At 38.2% G+C, this 18,457-nt stretch overlaps 1 protein-coding gene across 2 annotated transcripts in view; it reads right to left on the reverse strand.

Annotated features, from left to right (window-relative positions):
* Nucleotides 1–1,554: 1,554 nt before the first annotated feature.
* Nucleotides 1,555–18,457, reverse strand: part of PKN2 (protein kinase N2) — a 58,428-nt gene continuing 41,525 nt past the window's right edge. The window contains exons 6-22 of one of the 2 annotated variants that reach the window (XM_082483215.1): nt 18,225–18,438; nt 15,268–15,453; nt 14,874–14,983; nt 12,924–13,067; nt 12,711–12,786; nt 12,205–12,379; nt 11,803–11,932; nt 11,205–11,341; nt 11,032–11,107; nt 10,853–10,944; nt 9,628–9,804; nt 8,977–9,039; nt 8,798–8,874; nt 7,240–7,382; nt 5,791–5,898; nt 4,085–4,165; nt 1,555–4,003 (exon numbers count right to left, since the gene is read on the reverse strand). In XM_082483215.1, the coding sequence (XP_082339341.1) occupies nt 3,800–4,003; nt 4,085–4,165; nt 5,791–5,898; nt 7,240–7,382; nt 8,798–8,874; nt 8,977–9,039; nt 9,628–9,804; nt 10,853–10,944; nt 11,032–11,107; nt 11,205–11,341; nt 11,803–11,932; nt 12,205–12,379; nt 12,711–12,786; nt 12,924–13,067; nt 14,874–14,983; nt 15,268–15,453; nt 18,225–18,438 (2,193 nt within the window). In that variant the 3' untranslated portion in view covers nt 1,555–3,799. Of the gene's footprint in view, nt 4,004–4,084; nt 4,166–5,790; nt 5,899–7,239; nt 7,383–8,797; nt 8,875–8,976; nt 9,040–9,627; nt 9,805–10,852; nt 10,945–11,031; nt 11,108–11,204; nt 11,374–11,798; nt 11,933–12,204; nt 12,380–12,710; nt 12,787–12,923; nt 13,068–14,873; nt 14,984–15,267; nt 15,454–18,224; nt 18,439–18,457 lie in introns of both variants that reach the window. The other variant, XM_082483216.1, reaches the window with a different exon arrangement.

Below are 18,457 nucleotides of genomic sequence, written 5' to 3' on the forward strand. Positions count from 1 at the left end.
CTTTCCAGCTTGGATCTGGAAAGTACAGATTTAACATAGATCTACTACATGCAGGTTAAAAATGGCTGAAACTTACATTTACTCTAATGCGCTTATTTTAAGTGCTTTCCAGCATTATGCATGAGCACTTGACATATGAGTGGTGAGTGTTTGCAGTTGAAATTGTTAAATACAGCAAAAGCTGTCTGGACTGAAATTTAAATACATCTGTGCAAAGCCCTGGGGTGCAGCAGATGGAGGCAGGGATGGGCTATCCTGGCTTGACCCTGCTTCTTCCACAGTTCCACAAGCGGTTCCCGTACCTCCCTTGGTGCTGAGATGGTAGTAACTGCGCTGCCCAAAGAGGTAGAACTAGGAATATGCTTGAAAGGGCCGTACATTCTGAAAACCAGTTACTACTGGTCCCAGTAGACTACGGTTAACACGAAGCATTCCAGGAAAAAAAAATAATGACTCTGAATTCATTTTTAGGCAGTTACTAGCCCTTTATGAAGCTGCTTTGATGAAGCTAAGGAATTTGGCTTCTCTTACAGGAGCTTCTCATTCAGAAATGAGCTCTCCTTGTGCCTGGCTGGAGCACTTCTCAGCAGCGTGGGGGGATGTCCGCACACAGCTGCATGCGTGGGATACCCACGGTTCGTGGGGGGAGCCGGGGAGGAGGTTGTTGCAGCTCTGCAGTGTGCTTTAGCTAATTAATTACCTTCTTGCGTTACTGAAGCCAAGTGGTAGCCAAGGCTGTATGATGAGTAGAGCCTAAAGCGTAAGCAAAAAGACTGGCTGCAGTTCAGGTGTTTATAGGTTTTGGGTTCTCTGCTAATGTACGTCCTTGCTGGGAGGTGGCTGAGCTGTGCGCCTGGGAGGAGACAGGAGTGCTGAAGGGTTGCGTTCCCCCCACACAACAAAGGCAAGGGCATAGTGTCTTCAGGCACTTCCCATGTTAATTCAACTGCGATTTAGACTAGATATTTAAAACCGTCTGGATCTTCATTTGCAGCCAGCCCTTTCTGGAATGATTGCTTAGTCAAGTATTGAAGTGAAGCGTCTCTAGGCAATGGTCTCATTTGAAGAGTAATGCACTCAGAAAAGCAAGCTTCATTCTCTGCTTAAAGAGGAAGTTCATTGTGGGTTGGGTATAGGTTTTTGTTTGTTTACAGAGCTTTCCTATATATTGGGGGGAAGGAAAGAGACTAGAACGAAGACGCAGCCAGAAGGGGAGTGAGTGTTGTCTCCCCCTGCCCTCAAAGGAACCCTATGAAGGGAGAACACCGATTCAAGCTGACCAGACTTCAGTAGATGTGGTCATCTGCTCCCTTCAGAAGGACCGCTCAGCCAAGCAAGAGAAGGCTGCTTTCCTTCAGCCTCAGAAAGAAGGTATACTCAGAGGTAATGAATTATTTTGATTTAAAAAAAAATAAAGAGAATGGAAGTACACTGAGCTACCACTAAGAGATTGGGTTTCTGTAAGTCCCAATCGCAAGTTCTTTTCTGAAGTTACCTGTGGAGAAAACATGACAAGTCATTTCAAGAAACAGCAAAATCATGTTTGGGACACAATTTACAAATTACTCTATTTAAAACTTTAATTTGTGATATTAATGACTGCAAAACACTTAGAATGACATTTGTTAAAGGCACATTTCATTTTAATGCATAGTGTACCATTCTAAAATATCCTAATTTCCTTACAAAGTGCTTGAGCAGCCACATACAGATAAAGTATAGCAAAATATATTTACAATCTAGGGTTTAAAATCTTAATCTGCCTAAAAATATTTAAAAAACTACAGAGATAAAATTAGTGCTTTCTTTCAGCTTAACTGGGTGAACATACCCTGCCCTCTAATTTTTTTTTATTTTTTTTTTTTTAGTGATTTACTTAGATTAAAAAAAGATTTCTGTACAAGATGTAGTTACAAAAAGGTATTTTTGAGGATACTTTCATAAGTGTTAAGCACCCTGTTAGATGCTCATATATATATTTGGGAACCAAAAAGGGTGAGCTGACTGTACCTCAAAAGTATTGGTTTCAGCTAGATACAGGAACATAATTTGTTTCTTGTTAATTAGAATCTGGAAACGAGTTATGCTGAAAAGTTGACTCACTCTGCCAAACATGATTTGTAGAGCCGGTAAAGATGCCTTCCTGCTTCCAGCAGGGGGGATGCGTGATTTACACCTACTAACCTTTTTTCCCCCCCCCCTTCCCTAAGCCCGTCCCCCTGTCTGACCCTGCAGGTCTGTCCAGCATTGTGATTTTGAACCACCACCATAGTGTTACACACCCAAGTGGTTTGCATTTCTTCTTTGAATGAATAAAACAAGTTTTTAATTCATTTGAGTGCTGATTCTCACCATCTTAGCCCATGAACAGCAAACTCCTAGCTAGGATGACCCTGTGAGATTACATCTGCAGCCAGCTCCGAATGGTGCTAGAGCCAAGGACCACGCCGGAAACTTATTTTCCAAGAGTTAATGTTTGCCCACAGAACACCAGATGCCAAAACCAGATCTTGGTTTACAAGTATGCACAGTGTCTGGTCTAAATTCTTTTTCAACTTTTGAGGTACAGCTTTTAGTGTTAAGGGGTTTATAAAATATACACTGTTTTTATCAAAAATATTTATACATTCTGTTACAACATATTGCTTTTACTCTCAGTAACTGCCAATCTAAGTTCTGGAGTTCAGTGGCCTAGGTGTATACAAGTATTTTTTTCACTTGGAGTTCGATGTTGTTCACTCGGCCACTGTGCAAAATTAATGAAGTGGTAGAATTAAATTACTTGCCTGGACATAAGAATACATTACAACTTCCAAATATACATGTTCACAGCATGTATACATTGAAAATCCTTACGTTTTCTAAAAGTGATATGATATTGTACAGCAGATACAGGATGATGTAGGTGGTTAGATACAGACTGGTTAACTTATCTGTCCACTCAGCGAGTGGGAAAGGCAAGAGTTTGAGTACAGGAGTGGATGGGCTCGGGAAATGCATATGCTTTGCTCTTTTGTGGTTAGACTGAGCAACGTTCTTGTCACATTCTTCATATCAACCAGGGTTTTAAGCCATGCTTAAAAAGCTTGAAGGCAAAACTGTTTGGCAAGTGGCTTTGGTAAACTCTCTGGATTTTTCCCGGATTTTTTTCTTTGTAATGGAAGCACTTATGCTGTTGTTATCTCAAAGGCAAGGCATTTAACATTTTTCCTAATAAATACCATAGAAAATTTACAAAACAAGGCATATCTGTTCTCCATACCATTATTTTAAGAAGACAAGATGAATGTGTACATAGAAATGTGTAGTTTTATAGACTGCACAAGGTAATATTTAACTGAAATCATTTGCCTTCTCCAGCTCGAACCGTGTTCTGTGTGAGTGTCATCAGTATCCCAAACTTCCATTTCAATGTGGCTGAGTAGAGATAAGTGATTACCTAGCTCAAAGTCTGCTTTTCCCACTTAAGGCAGATACTTAAAAAAATGATGTTATCTGCTGTAGAAGAGGGAGAGAAACAGTACAGATCCACGCGTGCCCATATGTGGGAAGCTTAATACAGCCTGGGTTCACCAACTCAGCTTAAGAACTCCACAGACCTGCTTTCCAGTGCTCAGATAAAAAACAATATACAAAGAGGCCACTCTTCACAAGAGTGTTAAAACAGTACTTAAAAGGATCTTCATGTGACTTAAAAAAACCAGAAGCTACAGGTGGCACAGAGAGCAATTGAAGGGTCGGCATTCCGAGAGAGGCATTCTTGTGAGCCAGTCAGCCGGGGTTTCACAGTGGCTAGAAGTTAACACCAATCAGCAATGTAATCAAAATCTCTGAACATTTCCTGCTCTTCTTCTGAAAGTATCCTTGGTTCCCGAGGTGGAGTGAGGATAGGTGCTTCAGAGGTAAATTCATCATCAAAATTACTAACATCTTCTCGTCCTCTAATGGTGGGGACAAAAGGAGGCTTCACTTTCTTGGCCAGTAAAGCATTCCAATCTATTAGCTGCAAAATAAAACAACTGATGTTTAGTTTCCTGTCTCTGCTCCTTTAGCGGCCTTAGAAATAATAGTGGTTTGTACTCACCCTGAAGAAGTGATGCTTTTTCACATCCTCAGCATCTTTCTCTCCAGCTCCAAGACGCCGCTCTGGATTTCTTCGTAGCAGCTGACAAAACAGGAGATTTCAGTGCAACAATTCAGGGGGAGGGGGAGGAACTAGGGAGGATGAGTGCTAGTCTGTAAGAGCCGACACCAAGAGTGGATGGACAGTGAAATTCGTGTTGCCTGACCTATAGAAAATTCTTGGTCCTCAAAGGAAGGGAGAGACCAAACTTTAGATGTACGTAGCCAGAGACAGCAGTGCTCTTTTAGAAACACCCGAACCTGTGAGCACAATTCGACCAGCGGCCTAGCTACAAACACAGGGAGAAGAGACTAAATCTGTCTTGCTGCAAATCTGCAGTACCAAGTGTTGGGACCTGAGGTGATTTGTGGGGCTAATGTTCAGCCGAGAGATACTGAAAAGTGCTTTTTGCAGGAGAAGGACACAGAATTCACTTAAGTTAGTATTTCTTGCTTGGCTCAAAAAGAGACTGCTCTGCTGTCTCCTGTGCCCAGCTATTTCACAGCAGCTGATTTACTGAGAGAGGGCTGAATGCTGCTTCACACCCCCAGCCAAATAAAAGCAGTTTCTAGCTAACACCGGAGCTCAGATGCTCCCACTTGTGAATCACGCTGCTGTGAGCAGACCCCTGTTCCAGGCAGTGCCCAGCATTGGGGTGGGTTGATAGATCATGATGCAGCCATCAAAAACTAATGCCTACTATATTATGAAAGAATTTCTCAGATAGGAACAGTGCGTACACAGCTACAACTAGTAAACTGCAAGCCCAAAGTTCATGGTACTTGTGTTCTGGGTGCAGTGTAGCAGGCCTCTGAAGATATTGGCATGATAATTTTCACAGTAAAAACATACCCTTCCTAGGTACTGCCTTAAAACTATATTTTTCCTTCTTTCTCTAGGTAATCATTTTAAGCTATGGAGTATTTATACTATTACTTACATACTTATGTCACAGTGGTTTCTGTGACGTGCTTTAACTTAGATGCTGCAGCACTGAATTGGGCGCTACACATTTAAGTGTCAGACACGTCGGTGGAGAGGCTGCTTCCCAAGGCTTTGAATCCCCCTCTAGTAGATGCCCTTCTATCAACCGTGATGAGATTCTAAGACAGCTTCAAGCATCTTCATTTAGATAAGTAGAGGCATTACACTAAGGAATAACACTAATAACAACTGTAAACAAAAATCAGCCATTCTTTGCCAAGAATGGAACTGCAGATGCCATGCGTACAGTGTTCCCTGCCCCAGTTGGAATGAAACCAAAAAGATTTAGAAGTCTTCGAATTAAAATATTCATGTGACAATGTTAATCTACCAAATAATAGGTCAATGCAGCAGTGTTCTGTTAAGAAATAAGAGCTGAACTTCTCTATTTAGATATGACTAGGAAACTTAGTTCAGGGAGAAAATAGAGCCTCTAACGTTTTACATTTAAAAAATGAAAAACTTGATCCTGAATACAGTGGAATGGCACTGACAATTTTCATTTAAGGTGACAGACAGCATGGCACAGCATAATTGAAGCAAGCCTGAAATTTAATTGTAGAAAAAACTACCAAGCGTAGGGTCTTAAAGTATTTTGTTCCCCACAAAAGTAATTAATTTCCTTAATATTGGAGAGGAAACAGGACATGAGGAGGAATACTGTAATATTACTATGTTCTTACCCGTCTCATTATAGAGATGGCTTCTGTAGAAAGAAATCGTGGATATCTTACTTCATCATTTACAATACTGTCAAACACCTCTTCTTCATCGTCTCCAGGGAAGGGAGACTATAATGAAAGTAATACAAAAATACTATTAAACAGGCTTAAAAGTCCCTTACAATTCAAACCAACATATATTCAGTTGACAGTTTGGAATTAGACACCCTGAAATGAAGTATTCCTTTTCCCAGAAACAGATATGGTAGTTTTCCAAAAGGAAGAGAGAGAAGTAAGGCAAGTTGGCATTATCCCTTAGCTTTTACTAAAGGATTATGCTTTAAAAAAATGTGGTTTTGGAAGTAGAAACACCTAAAACTGGGATCTTCTTTGAACTCTGACACAAGATCTGCAGGGAATGTGGAAAGTATATATCGGGTCTTCTTTGGGACAGCTGCCGTTCACAAATAACGTGGTAAAGACTAATTTGTTTTTTAATATCTTTAGCACGTTACAGCTCAAGGGTTTTCCCGTTTTGACATGGCCTGACAGATGTTGGTGGTGCCCTACAAACTTTTTGTCCTTTTTTACCTGAAAGGAAGTGAAAGAAAGTTGAACGATCATCTTTTTTGAAAAAGAACAAAATGATGAGCAGATCTATAGTTTTTCTCCAGTTTTGAGCGTGTGAGCCATCACTGTGCTACCTGGGAGATACTATAACAAAATGGACCAGAAGGTAAAGCAATATACGCATTAGTAAATAACTAAGCAATTGATTTATACCAGCTCGTTTACATGGAACCGGGGCATTCTATTTGAGTGCGTGCCTAATTCAAATGGTAAACAGCATTGCATTTGGCATAATCTTTAACTACTATCTAGTTTTATGCATTAAAGTTCTCTTCCATTCAAGCTACAGGAGTTAAGGAGTTTATTTTCTCCCCAAAAGTGTCTGAAAGCAGAAGACCGCTATAGTTGTATGCATCCAAATATGACGATAACAGATGTGTGCTGGAAACTGAGCTCCCCAAAACCAGATGTGCTATGTTGTTGCTTAGAGACACTGATATTAATGTGCCATTACTGTAATTTGATTTAAAGCATAATGATGTAATTAAAAACAAAATGAAACAAAAAATCTAGAGGTTAAGTCTTGGACCAGCTACAACTCATTCAATTCCACAACTGCTGGTAACTCGAGCTCATGACATGGCTCACCAACTTCTATAGCATTACAGCAGCTACTATCGGGTTAGTAGCTGCTCAGTATTTAATGCTTCTTTTTCTTGATGAAACACATTAAGATGCTCACTGTAAAACTAGGTATGCCTATACGTACTGTATATACACGTATTGATACAACTGTGACAGGTAGGACATATTACGTGTTGACAGGCTGGTATCTTGAGTTTTGTAACCTTTTTAACATATATTAGTTTTATGACTCCATTGCATCTTGCTAGAACTTACCTCACCCACTAGCATCTCATAGATAAGTACACCAAGACCCCACCAGTCTACAGCTCTTGTATAGGAAGTTTCTGTCAGCACCTCTGGAGCAAGAAATTCCGGTGTGCCACAGAATGTGCTTGTTCTGTCTCCAAATCCCATTCCTGAAAAGTTACAGTTAATGAAAAGCAAGCAGTGTTTTCTGCCACTCTACAACCTATTCCTCCAGCAAGTAAAACCTCTCTCTGGTGCAACTTCAGCCGATACTGTAGTTCCAGGGCCTGTCCTGAAGGCTCAGGCCAACGAGGTAAAACATTCCCCCGTTCCTCCCTCCCACACCCTTGTTCCACGTCCGCTTCAGTATAAGTTTTTCTGTCCCTAACTATAGGCAATGAGCCAAATCTTCCAGTTACACCTTTGTCACCCAGTTATCTTTGCTTGGAAAGATACAATCTCATGCTATATTTCTACTAGCTAGAGAAGAAAACGTGGTAGAGCAGTTGAACATGCCTACTACAGATGCTTCTATAGTGGCAAAACTACATATAGTAAAGTAAAACATGGAGTGTAGTGGAACAAATTTGAGCAAATTAAGCCCTGTATATTTACAAGAGGGTCACAGTTTGGGACATCAGCACCACAAGGACCGCCGTGACACGACAAGTGGAGGTGCTGCAGAAAGCTTACGGAAACCATTTATTGTAGGAGTCAGTAAACCAAAGATCTTTCTGTGTCCTCATTTCCTTTTGTCATTTATGGAACTTGTTTGTAGCTAAAGTAACAGGACTTGCCCTGTATTAAAGACAGCGGTAACGTTTGAATGCCTACCGAATTTACTAAATTCCCTCTTAGGCTATCTAAAAGGAAAAGATGCGGTGGACAGGCTATACAAATTGGAGAAAGAAATGAACCTTTCTGGATCTTCCCCCACAATAAGGTTTGAGAAAGACACTGCAATTTCAGTTGCTACCTCTATTTTATGTCATATTTGAAAAGTAGTTGCCAGTAGCAGGATGCTAAAAAGTAACTTTCTAGCATCTAGGCTTCTCTTTCGGGATAAATTTCTTTATTTTAGCTATAGTATACTTTGCATGTCATTTCCATATACTTAGAGTTGAGACTATTCCAAAGATTTAAAAAAAAAAAAAAAAAGATAATGAATTTGTAAAAAACTAAGAATGAGGTATGGATTATAATGGTACTTGATTTCATTGTACAGTGTCAACATGTTTACAATGAGCAGAAAAAGCATTAGGTATTTTTCCTAACTTGTAAAATGCAGCAGCATGCCTTGGTAATAAGCAGAGATATGATGAAGTAAGAATCCGAATAGGTGATGCTCCAAACTAAAAAAAAACATAAGTAAAAAGTAGGGCTATGCTCAGATGCTCCTGACAGTTCCCTACTGAAGAACTTCCTCCTATCTCCACATTTGTACAATCAGAGACGTATTTTTTCCTTCAAATGCCACAAGGTAACCACACTCTACAAACATTTGGCAGTCCAAAAGTCTCAAGGAACAGCCAAGAGTAAAACAGACTATGGAATTCCCCTAGAAAGAAAATTTAAGGGCCATTACCTTCTTTGCAAAGACCAAAGTCGGCAATTTTCACGAAGCCTTCTGTGTCCAGCAATAAGTTATCCAACTTCAAATCTCTAAACGAACATTTGAGAAGAAAATTGCATCATTGATGTTTCTTCAGGACTATTCAGAAGAGCTGAAATTCATCTGTTGGAAACGGGTCAATGACTACTTACCTATATACTATTTTGTGTTCATGTAAATACTGAAGCCCAAGAACCACACACGCAGCATAGAATCTGTCGAAAAAATTAAAGTTAGAATTTCGATGGATTTTAGTCTTGCTTTTCAGACTGTGAAGTCCATTATTATTCATCTGTTTTACTAACCATCCTCTGAAGATTACCAATTGTTTTTTTTGGATACAGACGAGATTCAAAGCCAGATGCCAAAAATGCTTTAACTTGCAGCTTTTAAGCTGTAGTGTGTTTGGTCGGCCTTGAGGATAAATCTTCTGTAGCGTCCACCGCTATGGCTTTGAAGGACTTCTAATTTGGCTTATTCTCTCCTTTCTTAGCCTTGTCTGCTATTTTAACTTTTAATTTAGATCTTATGTAATCTTTTAAAAAAGAGTATTATAAAAATTAAATATTTGTATATAATTTTTTAATTCAATGTGGATTCAGGCACATTAAACCGCATGTGCCTTTTTCTAACAAAATCAGTGAGACTCTCTGACCCTTTTAAAAAACTTAAACAGCATTTGCTGAAATGACATAATGTAGAGGCACGTGGTGATAAGTTGTTACAATGTTTTCAATACATCTTAGTTCTTATTCACTGAACAAAACGGCCTTCCCTTAATGCCACAAGAGGTGGATACTCACACTGCTCTTGGTTCAGAGAAGACATCAGTATGAATGTGCATCATCAGATCCCCACCAGCAGCATATTCCATTACAAAGCAAACGTGATCTTTGGTTTGGAAACAAGCAAAAAGGTTCACCAAGAAGGGATGTCTTACACTATTCACAGTTTCAAATATTCGCTTTTCACACATCAAGCTGCAAACAGAAAGTCAGTAAAAATTTAAAGCTGAACCCTGAACCACAATTTTTCAATTCTCAGAAACTATTGGTAATTTATACCTTTTTTTTTTCTCTATTCATCAGGATAAGATAAGAACATTTTTTGTTTTCAAGAGAGAACTTTTAATATTTGTGCACACATTAAGTTTATGCCAGGATTTCCACAAAGTAGTGTTTAGCTTTCACAAATGAAAAAGGAAACCTAGCAGTCCATGAAAATTGTATCCTGCCAATTTTCCTTCCAAATACTCAGACTTGCATTAAGTATGCATCAGTATCGTGACATTAGCTTCAACCCATTTTTATTTTAATTGTATACAATGCATGAAGTGGAAAAAAAGGAACAATATTACAGATATCCTTCTATAGTAATTCCAGATTATTTCTCCTGAAGTCAAATGGTTAATTTGTAGCTTATTCTTAATAGTTATCTTTCTTCCTACAAGTCAAATGAATATAGTCACTATTAAACAACTGTAAAAGCACCTTCTTCCAGTAAAACTAGACAGTTTTGTAACTGCCACTTCACTTCCAAGCAAAGGAAATATGTGAGTTTTGGGGCAAAAAGATTAAAAAACCCACAACAGTGGAGTACGTACAGGACAAGGGAAAAAATGATGGACAAAGCATGACAGTATGTTACAGGTTGAGAAATGCCATCATACGTGCTTTTGCCAGTAAAGCAAGCATAGTCACTGTCCTCCTGATGGAAGTCTATAGAACAAGTAATTACAATAAATCATTGCAAGAGAACCTAAATGAAAAACAGGATCAGATTTAAGTCAGAGCTGTAGTACAGGCATGATAAGAGGGGCAACTAAAGGAACCAGTATTCCTGGGCTACGCTGCTCTCTCCGTGCTCCAAAAGAAAGATGACACATCTGCAGCAGCCAACTAAGCGGGGAGATGACAATTTGTTTTGCTCTTTCACCAAATTTATCGATAGAGCTTACAATTGTGCTGTGTGCAGAAAGAAAACACAACTGATTTATGGAATCCACACATTATAATTTTACAAACTGACCTGTCTACTTCATCACGAGCAACAATATCTCCTTTCTTTAAGGCTTTAATAGCAAACATCTCGTTTGTGTTTTTGTACTCTGCCAAAAGCACCTAAAACAAAAGATAAGTGATTAATTTAAGAGATATGTCTAGTTTTTGATATAGCCTTGACATTTGATATAGCCTTTTGACATTTACCTTTCCAAAATGTCCTCTGCCCAGTACAGCACAACATCTGAAATCCTTCAGACTGAACTGAAATCTTTGTTGTGATCTGTGTAAATAATAATAAAAAAACAGTAAAAAAATCTTCTAGTTTGTTAACTTTGAGAGAGATTATTCAGATCAACAGCAAACCCACTGCATTTTACCTTCTATCTTCAGGCTCTCGGGTGTTGGCGTATTTTATGTCTGAATGGGGAGCATCAGGCTCACGGATTATTTCAGGCTGGAGTTTTGGGACAATACTATTTCTGCCATTTTCAAAATCAAAATTTGTTACTTCATCCTGTGAAGAAAAAGAAGTCTGAAAATATAAAACTGATTGCAGGGGCAAATGAATGCAGAAATTTTACTACAAGCACGCGGAATTCTTAACACAAGAATTATCTAAGCTAAAATTGTATATTTTAAGATAACACAGATAAGCAAGCTTTTAATGGATTAGTGAAACGTATTGCTCCAGTCATTCTACTCTGTTAGTAAAACCATATTTTCCTGAACAATACTCTAATGATTTTGGGCCTTTTTTTTTTTTTTCTGTGGTGCAACTAATGACATGGAGAGTTAAAGACACCAACCATGGGAACAGTTTGCCACCAACAGTAATTGGAGCATTCTGTTGAGACAGTTCTGTATGTGTAAATTACGGGAGCATATGCTGAAATATAAGGGAAGAAATCCATCACAAAGATGCCAATATTACAACCTTGTTAAGCTGTATAGCCTGAAATTCTTAAAGTTACTTGCCTGAGATGGCACATCAGAAGCCTTTATCTCAGAGGAAGATTCACATATTTCCCCAAGGGATGATGCACGGGGCGGAGCAGGTGGAGGCTCAGGCTCAAGTTCAAAGTCCAATTTGGCTACAGGAGAGTCACTGGCAAGAAAACAAGTAACTCCTCAGTGTATAGCGCAGACTGTTTTAATAGTAAGAAAACCAACCTAAAACTGCACGTTATGTATTTTCTTCTAAACCAAATCTTGTGTGTGTAGATCTGTCTGTAAAACGGACGTCCCAAATTAAAACTTTGAACAGTCTGCAGTCTTGCAGAATAAACAGATTTGACATACGTTACGTACATTAGGGCATGAGCATCTCACTGTTACTCTTGCTCTTACAAGTACTTAAAAATTGCAGATATCACCTACCTGGCTGGCAGTGTTAGTTCCGGAATGTGTGCATCAACCACTGGCCCAGTAGCAGGCACTGCTGCTTGAGGGCTGAAGGTGCCAGAGTGATTTACTGTAGGAATAGCTCTTCTTACCAGCCTTCCCCAAGTGGCAATATTAATATTCATTTGAGGAGCTCTGAGAAATGTTTTGCCTGTGGATATTGTGAAAAAAGAAAATAAAGTGCAAGTAATTTCCTTACTTATTACCAAAAGCTATAATTAAAAAAATATCACATTAATCAGTATAGTTTATGAAGAATAAACTGGATTTGTCATATTCCTTAGCAATTCCTAATTATTCACTATTCAATGCTAATGCATAATAAGGAATTCTAAAACAAAACATTTCTAAATGCAATGCCAAATCCTTCATTATCAACAGCTCTATTCACAGACAAATATTAGGGGTCTGTATAAAAAAAAAAAAAAGACCAACAGATCTGTACAATTTTTAAGCTTTACATGTTTATAATAAACAATCACCTTGCTGCTTTGAAAAAATTTTCTTCTGCCTCTGGAGTTTTGGTCTTCTTTCAATAACTGGATTAAAAAATGTAACCTGCAATTCAAATAATGTGTATTATAATTCAAGTTTCAGAACAAAATGCATTCTTAAAAGTTTAAGAAAAACTTCTTAACTATTCTGCGGTACAACACTGGCAAGTATGCTCAAGTGTTTCACAGAAACATTCTTACCTCTGCAAACAGAGTGCCCTGGGGTTCAAGATAGAGACACATGCCATGCCGTTGGTTATCCAGGAAATCTTCCAACCTCAGAAACTTTACTGCACACAGAGATCTCCAGTCACGCCAATAAACAGAGATTTCTAATTCACGTGACTACGAAAGGAAACATATTCACAGGAAATTACTTATTAGTAATTGTTCTGCAAGAGTTACCTCTGCACAACTGTAAGATCTAGCAACTCGAGGGTCAAGACACAGAGCTGTTACTTTAAAAGAGAGCCAGGGCTTACTGGCCATACCGAGCAAGCTCCCACTGGGGTGACTGCCGCATTTCACTTCAGTTAGATGTGATCGTCAGTGTCCAAATAGAAGGGCAAGTGTAAAATTCCCCTGAGAGAGTCGCAAACAGTCACCAGACTTTTTGAGTCAATCTAACAACAGTGCTAGTTCAAGATATTTTAGTTCACTATCTGACAACTAATTTTTACCTGTGTTTAGAAACCTCAACTTTAATAATTTTCCACATTATTTACAGGTATCAATTGCATTTCATGGCTGCATAGTGACATTTTAGAGCCTGCATACACATCACGATGCACGACTTCACACAGTATCTCTACAAAGACATACAGTTTTGTCATGACGATGGGGCAAAAACTTTAAACTAATAAGAACTACTGCCGGTAGGATTTATATATTCTTAGGGTGTGTTACGTGCTAGTTACAAAACGTGAAGAATCCCGAAATACAGCATAATAGCAGCATTGTATGTTACTAAGTTCAGTGAGCATAGTTTAATTCCATCACGATGCCTCAATTTACTGTCTTTAAAGGATAGCTTCAGGGTTTAAAAGACACAAAAGTTAAGGAGCAGCAACAGATAAAAACATGATGGGGTTTAGAACGTGCATTTCAAATACGGAAGGCTTGCGTGGTCACGCCCAGCGGAAGCAAGGTCCTTTTCTGCCACCAAAAAAGCATCTAACGCTGAGTTCTGAAATACTGGGCTGGTAGGAGCAGCTGCTAAACTCTTGACTAGTCCTAGTCTTAATCTGAGAATAATCATCGCTCCAGGACTCCACACTGCTAGTTTTGTTCTGCACTACTCCTAACCGGAACCTGAATTTCTCAACTTGCAGGTCTAAAACTGCTTCCTTCCTAGATGGAAGGAATCTGGTTTGGGGCTCAGAGGGGCGGGGTGGGGTGGGGAGAGAGCAAAAACAGGAAGGTGGCTTCCCCCCCACCCCTTCATTTGTTTTAAATATATACTGGAGATGACATTTAGGCTCCTAAAATACAGTTTAATTTTCAGTCTATTTTAAACACTGATGGGGAAAAAAAAAAATAATCCTTGTACCTTAAAATACTATGACTATCAGGTATCTAAACCACAAATGCTCGATTAAATCTATATAATGTAAATTCTCTTCAAAAGGTGCGAGGAAAGAAACATCAAGTATCATTTCAGATACCTGCATCCTCCAAGTAATATTGGAAGTTCTAGGAAAGAACTATTAGTGAATTTATTTATTAGTCCTGAAGAATCAGCTTCACATGAGAACACTTTTACAGAAGCACTGTAAAAATTCTATGACATAGCTTTACCAAAATATCCAAACTGTATCTGATATTAGAACGCACTGATAAATAATGAGAAGTTGATGATCCTAATAAAAATTGAAGCACCATCTATCACAGGCTAAATAGATGTTAAGTGTTAGATGTTGCATAAAAATACTATGTCAGTTTGTAGGCCAGAAAAGGTACAATTTCTAGAATGCCAGCCCAGCGTAACAGCTTAACCCCAGGGAGCCCGTTCTGTTAAGGATGGGAATACTTGCACATATTAAATTTGACCATAATTACAGCAACAGGGGAAAAAAAAAAAAAAAAAAGGCGACATGAAATTAATCTAAAGAATCGACTATAGCTGTCAATGAAGGAAGACCACATTTTTACCCTGTCTAGTTCCAGTGTAAATTTCTGGTCCCATGACTGATTGGAAATAGGTTTCCAGCTAGTTTGACCAACCACAGTGTTATCCAGCTTCAGTACAGCACAGACTTCATCTGTAAGTAAAGTACACAAACTCAGCTTAAATCTTTAAGAAGATTTTCCACAAACAAAAAAATCTTCAGTACGTTTCCCTTAAAAATGTAATCTCATATTTGATTGGATCTTATGGGCATAGTAGTGTGGCAGTGTTTGGTTTTTCTTTTTTTAAACAACTTGACAGATGAAACAGGTAAGTTTAAAGCTTAAAATCAATTTAGTATTTTAAATTACAGAACACGACATGCACATTAAAATGTAAATAAAAGATATGCATAAAAATACGAGAAGTATACTGAACTGGACAAGTCATCCGTTTTCAGAAGGTTTCTACTACTCCCACTTTTATTTTTACTGGTTCTGCTCATGAAAGATGATCTGGCTTCATTTGGACTCCAACCAGGTAGCGTAATCGATGTGGCTTTTGAACGACCAGGGACGTTTTCCAAAATATCTTGGCAGCCCATTAGCCTAACTTCCAGGGTACCTAGAATAAGACGGATAATGATTTATCAAAGTTTTCTGTTCTTAACTAAACAAAGTGAATGACTGATGATTGATTTCCAGCAATAGCTCACATTCTGACCCCCACAGGTTCTAACAGAAATATCAGATGATAAGGCAGACAAATATACTGAAAATAAGCATTAAAAGTCAAATATGTGCGACTCAACCTTCTAAAAGGAGCAACAGTTCACCAAAATAACACAAAATAAGTTTTTGTTCTGTGTCTCAGAGTATCTTTGTTTTCTTCACTTAAGAACCTTACTGACTTGGGTTCAAGTTGTAAGCAATATCATTTTTTAAGATGACAAATCTTAAGTTTCTTATGAAAATGATGGAACTTGCAGATGGGACAATAACAATTTTTTAATGAGTTTTACTTAACCAATGAATATTGGATAGATAGCTTCAGTAATTAAAATGAACACATTGACTATTGAGACTACGATGTTTAAGATACACTCCGAAATCACATTTGCCAGCTGCGTGCTGAAGTCAAATTTGAGTCACTACATCATTTAAAATCATTGAATTGTTCCAACTTGACTGAATTTGGATTTTTAAAAGCTGAGACGAGAAGCTAGTCTTCAAAGTCTTCTACATCTTTAACCAAATGAGGTACAGAGGCTGCTGTTCTAATTTAAGAGTTTCCTCCAGCAGCACAGAAACATCTGAATACCACAGATGGTTATAAGAACGGTAGGCTTACCTCATCCTGTACAAGATAGCATCTGTAAAACTGTGACACCACTGACGCTAACAAAATTATTAGAAGTGGTAAAATTAGCTAGTTCATAATCATACTGTCAGCTAGAAAATGCAGCTCCTAAATGCAGTGTTCTTTTGACAGCAAATGTACTTAACTGTGAAACTTAAAAGTACTCTTTTGTAACAGAAACTTAAGTCAGACTTGTCCTAAAAATGGTCTGGCAACATTACAGCCCACAGAACAGACACCAAGAAACCAGTCAGAAGAAACCCCATCCTGCAGGGAATTAACAGCTGTAAGTGACAGCTAAGCATTAGGCTATGAAAACAAACGGATGCTATTGGCTCCCAAAAGAGGTTAAAAGGTAACTTTTCCCAAACTCGGGGGGGGGGGGTGGGGGTGGGGGGTGGGGAGGGGGAAGAAGAAATTAATAAGCAGAAAGGCGATAATCTTGTATAAGGACTGGATGCATACCAGAAAGTTCTGCCGATGCACTTTAAGAAGTATGACAGTAGCACTGATCTATTTTTCACAAAGTGTTAGAGGCAAAACCACAAAGACACTGTTCATTTAAATCCAATTCAATACAAAAGCTCTTTGTGTAGCTAATACAAAAGTGAAACTATTAAGAACTTCACAAGCATGTAGCTCTGTTTTGATAATTCCTATTAGAAACTTCACATGTATCAGTAAATCACACTTAAAGACGAATTGTGTGTCACTATAATGTATCTAACCTATGATTAGGTATTACAGGAAAAGAATAATTAAAAAAAGCTGTTTTAAAACCAAGGCATGATACTTCCTGCACATGGTCACTGATCATTTGAGATTCCATATGATGAAATAAAGTTCCCCTCACCACTCTGCAGCTTCTTCTCAGCTCTTGCTGAGGTCCTGATGCTTTTTACCCTCTGCTACTTGTCTTACTGAACCAAAATGGAAGACAACCATTTTTTTCTATTATTGCAGCTTGGCAGAAGAGTTCCTCTTTTTGTTTTAAAATATAACCCCACACTACTTCAAAACTAAATTTTGGTTTTAGTTTACATGTATAACTAGAGTAATGCTTGAATCACAGATTCTTTTAGTAATAAAATTCCTCTGTTATATTTGGTTTAATAGTTACATGTAAAATGTTTTAGGAAATGAAACAAAACCCCAAACCTACCTGTATTAGTAATTCTCATACGACCACTTACCAAATAAATTTAGTAAAGCAACATACCCCCCAAGTAGTCGAAAGTATTCGATTTTCTTTAAGAACACTGGGAGGCAAATGTTTAAGAGCTTTGTTAAAGCTCTTGAAACATTTACTTCCAATGAAGGACAATTCCAAGTGAACCCAAACTATGAGAAGTCCATAAGTCTTATATTTATATATGTTCCCTCACAGTATGCTAAGTCTGTAAAAAAAATAATAAAATCTCTGTGTTTAATTGCAAGGAAAACAATTCACATCAATAAATAGAGGCTTCAATAGTCCCATGCATGTTTGTTAGGATCTCCCTCTTTGGTTTAGAAATATACCGCATGGATTTGTAGCACAAATCTCGCCTTCTAGGAAGCCAGTGTTGTCCAGTGGGTAAAACAGGGACCAACAGAAAAGCTGGGTGCTTATCTCCAGCTCTGCCACTGACTTGTTGTATGACCAGGGCAAGCCACTTAACCCTTCTGCACCTCAGCTCCCCCGTCTGTAAAATGGGGATAATGATACTTACTTACACTTACTTACTTACACTTTTGAAGTGGTTGATAATCTCAAGATGAAAGGTGTTAGGTAAATGCTAGTAATACTGTTCCATAGTGACCTAACTTCAGGCCAGAACTTCACTTTTTCAACACAATTATAAAAAACGTCAACAAATAAATCCAAGAAACTTATCTGCATTTTTTTGGTGCATAGACACTTGGAAATTATAAACGCTTTTTTCTAGGAAAAGAACAATGATGAAATACGTCCAGAAAGAAATAAAGTTGGCCTTAAAGTCTTGTTTTAAACCATTTAATAAAATGAATAAATAAAAAAGCTTCATAAATCTTACCTGTTAAAGCTGCTGGTTTGGACAGTGTACTATACTGGTTTTGAGTAGATATTACACTTTGACGAGGACTTAATGTGGGTGAAGAGACCAATGAAAGCTCCTCTATAATAATACTGCTTTTGGGATGGTTTTTAGGAAGTTCATTCAATCTTTGTTCCAGTGAATACTTCAAGAGGTCCAACTTCTGGCTTGATTCATTAAATCTTGCTTGTGCCTTTTTAAAACAAATTAAT

The sequence above is a fragment of the Vanellus vanellus genome (assembly GCF_965231255.1).
Source record: "Vanellus vanellus genome assembly, chromosome: 5".
Lineage (NCBI taxonomy): Eukaryota > Metazoa > Chordata > Aves > Charadriiformes > Charadriidae > Vanellus > Vanellus vanellus.